The 6317-nt window shown below is 43.1% G+C and overlaps 1 protein-coding gene across 2 annotated transcripts in view; it reads left to right on the forward strand.

Moving 5' to 3' along the window:
• Window positions 1-1786, forward strand: part of LOC107747229 (INO80 complex subunit D-like) — an 18374-nt gene extending 16588 nt beyond the window's left edge. Inside the window, exons 9-10 of one of the 2 annotated variants that reach the window (XM_016561679.1) lie at window positions 341-501; window positions 689-1786. In XM_016561679.1, the coding sequence (XP_016417165.1) occupies window positions 341-501; window positions 689-1623 (1096 nt within the window). In that variant the 3' untranslated portion in view covers window positions 1624-1786. The remainder of the gene's footprint in view (window positions 1-340; window positions 502-688) is intronic. The other variant, XM_016561680.1, reaches the window with a different exon arrangement.
• Window positions 1787-6317: the final 4531 nt, after the last annotated feature.

The raw sequence follows: 6317 nt of genomic DNA on the forward strand, positions 1-6317 counted from the left end.
GTTTTTTACCTTTAAACCGCATAAACATTTCATTACACCAAATACACCAAATTATGTTCTTTTTAGCAGCATCATATGACCCCTTTAAGGGGCGGTAATATTATAATGAGATCCCTTTGCCATGTCACCAAGGGAGCGAAATCAGACGCGCTTGTTTTCTCAGATGCTTGCAGAAAATGGCTTACCAAAACAAAGTTACTGGGTTAATCTTTTTCACATTTCCTTGGTTGGTAGATGCACTGGGGACCTGATTATAGCACTTAAAACCTGGAAAAGTCAGATTTCCATGATATGTCACCCTTAAGTCACGCTGGCACTCACTCTCTGCCTGTCGCTCTAGCAGGAGTCCGTCGACCCCTGAACTCAGCGCAGACGAGCTTCCTGACGACATCACAAATGAAATGCCTGACATTCCCAATGATCTTGAGCTGAATCAGGAAGACTTCTCTGATGTGCTGCCCAGACTCCCTGATGATCTTCAGGATTTCGACCTTTTTGAGGGTACGTTCACATCTGATTATATGACAACAAAATATGATAAAGACTCTAGAGTAGCCTCTTTTGATTTGGGCCAGCAAGAAATCACAAAGACTAGCATTTGCCAATCAACACTCAAGTTTTCTTCAAAAAATCTACTTGCCGTTGGTTGGTTTGCACTTTTTTGTCTGAGTTGTCTTTGTGGATCCAGGTAAGAATGGAGAGTTGTTGCCCACCACAGAGGAGGCAGAGGAGCTGGTCAGAGCCCTGCAGGCCATGGGGTCATATCCCGATTCCCTGGTGTGTTTGTCCTCAATGGGCGAACTGACCCCAGCAGACGGGGTAGACCACCGAACCATGGCTGTGTTCTCGGGATCAGGGGTCACAGCAACTGGCATCGGAGACCTTCTAAACGGCCGAATGGCTTCTGAGACTTTTCCCAATCTAGAGCTGGAGGGAAACCTCCTCCACGCCCCGACAGACCATCATTTCACAACGTCCCCTTCTCCCCAGCCAACCCAGAGCAACACCACCGCACCTTCTACAAATCCCAATGGTGGGTTAACAGAACGAACGTTTTCCCGAGTTCCCAAACCGGACTCGTCCCCACCAGGTAGTCATTACAGCAGCGAGCATGTGCCATCGCCCTACAGGGATCACATCTCACCCCCACATGGTGCCTCTTATCAAACCGACCCGCCTCTCTTGCTGGAGGTGCCTTTGAGTGGAGCGCCCGGGCCACCGCGCACCTCCTGGAATAACCTCCCGCTTTCGCTCACAGACCCGGCACAGTTCGGTAACCTCCTCTCTGCTGAAACTCACCTGCTTTCCACCGCTCTGTCCACCCCGCCCTCCACGTCCCACTCCACAATCCTGCGGCCCACCGCTGCTCTCTCCGCTCTACCCCAACCGGGCCTGACCGGCCTCACCTCACCCTCATCCTCGCCCTCTTCACGGGACCTTCTCACCCCCACCCAACCTAAACTACAGCTCCCACAGTTTAGTGCAGCCTTCGGCCACCAACTGGCTTCCCACAGTGGGATCCCCAAAGACCTGCAGCCCAGCCATAGCTCGACAGCGCCACCTACAGGCTTTACCATCACTAGTGCCACTGCTGCCACTCCCCCGTTCCCTCAGAGCAACTGAGTCTGGTTAGAGAGACCCCCCCCCATCTCACATTTTAAAGGGATAGTTCACTCAAAAATGAAAACTGTCATTTACTCACCCTCATGACTTTCATTTATCCTTGGAACAAGAAATGAGACATTTTGAACACTTTTCACTTTCTGCTCTTAAAAAAAATTAAGTAGCGAACAAGGGCTGTCAAGCTCCAAAAAAGCACTCTAAATTTCTGCACATTTAAACTGCTGTATAACAATCGGTTATGACGTGTGACGACCAGGATTGTTTAGCAATGTCTTTGCATGGCATATTTGCCTGTTTAAACGCTGCAAGATTTTGAGTGAGTAAAGGCCTGTTCACACCAAGACAAATGTTCAGTTTAAACGTTTTAATTTGAATGAATGGCTGTTAATGCATCTGCAACACAAATATTCGCACACTGTCAGTGCTAATTTGGCACACTACAAAGGAAACTGGCCGACCAGTAGTTTGCACGTTTGATCACAAAAAGTCATTGTGTAAAACTATGATGTGATGGCGCTCACTAACAGACTATTTTGTGATCAAAGTGACAGTAAATAGCAGAGCAAGAATCCGGAACTGGGTCTCTTGTCTCTGGAATTTGTTTTTTAATACAAAAGTCTGAACGGCTGTTTGAAAACATGAAAATTCTGTTTGACTTCCTTTCTTCTTTGTGATAAGTGGGTGTCAGAAGTGGAAATTAGCACAGTGCTCTTCTGTACTTCTGTTCTTCAGAAAGCGCCACCTACTGTCATGGAGTGAATTTGCATTTTCATTTAACACATCTGCCTTTTTCCCCATTGGTCTTAACAGAAAATCAAATCTGTGTAAACAGGCCTTTAATTACTTAAATTTCAGTCAGTTCCTAACACAAAGCTATCGTATGTCTTCAGAAGACTTGGAATATAGTGTACAAATCATAAAGACTTTTTTTTTATGGTGCTTTCATGTCCATTCATTTTAATTGCATGAAGAAGAGCAGTCTGAACATTCTTGAAAACGTCTCCTTTTGTGTTCTTCAGAAGAAAGTATGGCTTTAAGGGTTTCTCTTTTGGGTGAACTAACTCTTGAATTTCCATCACCAACCATAGATCAGCAGCAGATTTGAGTCTTTCTGCACACGTATCTCTGCTTTGTTCTGTCAACAGTGTCCATCCTCTGTTTGTTATTGTTGTGATCCAAGAGTTAAGTTCTACCTTCATATGCCCCTTTTCCACTAAATGGTGCTAGTGCAGGAGCCAGTGATCTATGGAGCTGTCTCAGAGCCGACCCATATTTCTTGAGAGCCAAACGATGATCTAACTGACAACATTACTACATTACCTAATCATGCGCATTACAGTCTTAGTTTATTCCAGTTTTTGAGAACTTATTTTCATTGAATTATCATTACAACAATCATGATTCACACATATGATATAGGGCTGGGATAATAAATCGATGCATAGCGAATCGAGAAATGATTCTGCATCGATTCTGAGATTTTCCGAAGGCATCGCGATTCTCTCTTGAATCGATTCTGAGCTTAGTTTTTAACAGCAGATGACTTTAGAAATAGCCATATTCTGTTTGCTTCCAGTTCCTTACACGCACGCACCACTTGAACCTAAAATAATCATTCATAAAGTTCGAAAAGGTTGAAGCGAATTACAAGGATGTTCACAGTGGGCTGTGTTTACATTAATCTCGCATCATAAAAGCCGATGTGCTATTTAACCACTTACATTACTCAGCCGAACGCACAAGTGCTCTTCTTCGTGAGCATTTGAGTGTGCAGTTAAAAACTAGCCTAGAGCGCCATCTGCTGTTAAAAACTAAGCTCAGAATCGATTCGAGAGAGAATCAAGATGCATTCCGAAAATCTCAGAATCGATCCACGAATCGCGATGCATCGATTTATCGTCCCAGCCCTAATATGATATTTGTAAATAAATCATTGTTTCAGACAGACAGGGACAATAATGTTGCTGGAGAAGCTGTGCAGCACGATTAACAATAGAAATGTCAACTGCGGTTGTGTGCAACATATATTTTTACGTTATACAGGACTCTTTTACCATCCAGTGACTCTAATGTTACTAGATCTTTGATATCTGCAGGTTTAGAAGGAAAGGCACCATTTTTCAGTGGAAATGTGCAAAATGGTGCCAGGCACCAGCACCGTGTCAGTGGAAAAGCAGTGATGGTCTGTTGTACTAAGGCTAGTGGATCATATTCTTGTCATATTACTTCCATTAGTATAATATTCCTCAAATGAGAGTAGCAGGTTGTTGGTTGGCTTGTGTCCTGTAGAGTACTTGTGAGAGGAATGTGCTGGTGTGTGTTGACTGGAGAAAGAGCAGGGCAAGACTCTTGTTTATACTTGGTATTAGCATCAGTCTCGGGTAATCTGATCACAAGTAGTCAGCTGAGAAATTATCATTTACACATGGAGGTAACGTGCATTTCCTTTGACCTTATGACCACTTATGGTGTGTTTTTGTTGAGGGGAGTTAATGTGATTTCAGTAGTGTGTTATCAGTGGGGCACTGCATGTTGATGAAGTGCAAAAAGAAACAAAAAAAAAACCAATTGGCACACTCATGCCATCCTATTTGAATTTGATATGAGAAATTTACGATTTACACAATTTATGCAAGATCTTGTGCTTTATTTTCGAGCAAGCTGTCACTCACGTGAGAATGCAGCAATTAGCAAACGACAACGATCCAATCAGTTCCTGATTGACAAAATAAAGTCCCGCTCTTCGAGATGCCGTCATTCTGATATACATCACAATAGAGAAGAAAATCTGGTTGCAATGAGGTCAACTTTATAGTTGTACATGGCTTGCAGCCCATTGATTAAGTAATAAATGAGAAGGTGGTCCAGGATGCATTAGTGTAATGCGATGTGGCATCTCTGAAAGTGTGATTGGATCACCCAAGATGCATACCAAGTGTAAAAACAAACCATAAATGTCTGTCATAGTGGCACTGAAGTTGTACAACTTTCAGCCTGATTTTAGACACTAGTCCAGAATGAACTCCAGCACAGCCAACAACACTCCTGTCATTCAGCAGCCTGTCTCTATATAACAGGATTGGTCTAAACTTGATGTGGTCTCGAGAGAATCCACCATACGACTTGTAATCAGGACACAAATCTGTATGACTGAACAGTATGATTCATTGATGGGTCTTTGCCCATGCTTAGTGGACCAGGCCTGGACTGCTCACATCTAAAGGTTAATTAAAGCAATAATCTCCTCAGCAGAGTCTCTCATACCAGTCTTCAGGTGCGGCTCACTCCCAGCAGCCTCAGTGACAAACAGCTGAATCTCATTCTCCTTTAACGGTTTTTCATTTATGGCTTACCTGTTTGATTCACAGCAAAGATCTCAACTTTGCTAATCTTGTAGAGTAAACAGAACAATGACACTTTGAGGTGATATTTTGCCAAATACATGGGTTCAAATGTTTGTTCTTCTTCATGGTGCTTAATCAGTTGGTCTTTCTAATACAAGAGCCCTTGGTGGCAAGGTTTCCGAGTACGGTAGAGCTGGCAGATGGAAGGAATGGGTGGCGGGAGAGTTGATGTCCACTGAAATAACCCTGCGTTTGTTTTGTGGACATTTGGTGCAATTTCTATGGAGAATGGTTTGTGCAACCTGATGGTTCTTCTCCAGACTTCCACAGAAGAGTCAGGTTCAAACTCAGCCATTTTTAGTCACCGTCAGTCAGCCTTTTGCCACGTGGGACCAATGTTCCCTGCAGATTTCATTTTCACTTTTGAAGTTAAGACAGTAAAACCAAGGTTTTTGGTAGATTTTAGACACTGAACGATTATCTTCTATATTAAGTATTAAATATATTTATAGAATAGAATCCTCTAGATTGGGTTTTATTGGTTGAATTGAGTGGCGAAAGGTAAATATGAAATTTGAAAGAAAACTAGTCATTTGCAACATACTTGGTGGAACCGATGTATTTAGTGGCATAATGTTTGGTAGTTTTAATGGCTATCAAAATTCTCGTGATTAATCATTTTGTATTGATTGATGTTGTGTATCCGTGTCATTTCTTTGGACGAAGAGACTGTGATCATGTGCAACAGTATTTTTGATAGCTATTAAAAATAACAGTCAGTGGTCGCTGAAAGACGTAAAACCACAGCCGTGGCCCTTATGCACTTAGGGTGCTTTCACACTTGGTTCGATTGCTTGGTCTGAACCAGAGTTCGATTGCTCCCCCTGCCCCCGCTGGACTGTGTTCACATTATATTATTTGGGTCCGAACCGCGGTTCATTTGCGTCAAGCCAGCAGCTGTTTACCCCGTTGCTTAGTAACGATGGCGCAGGAGAAGACGGCAAAATGCGTAGCATGGCTCTCTTCAATTTTATATTTATGTTTTTGAACCGTTGGTTTTGTTTCCAAAGCTTCAGTACATAACGGCACCTTACGTCTGCCTTACGACTGTACTGCAAATGCTTTAAAGTACTCTGAAGGTGAACAGAAATGAGATATACAGCTCTCTGCTTGCAGCGCGTCAGTCACGCTCGTCAAGAAAGTGAGTGAAACACACATTTTTATCAAATAATACGTCATTAATAATGGTTCACTTCCGTGATTTGGAACGATTGAGTTCACATCAGCAGCGAACCGTACCGGAGTTCACTTGAACCGTACCCCAGACCACCCTTTTTAAGGGTGTATTCA

The sequence above is a fragment of the Sinocyclocheilus rhinocerous genome, unplaced genomic scaffold (genome assembly GCF_001515625.1).
Source record: "Sinocyclocheilus rhinocerous isolate Xijiao unplaced genomic scaffold, SAMN03320098_v1.1 scaffold2184, whole genome shotgun sequence".
NCBI classification, from domain to species: Eukaryota; Metazoa; Chordata; class Actinopteri; order Cypriniformes; family Cyprinidae; genus Sinocyclocheilus; species Sinocyclocheilus rhinocerous.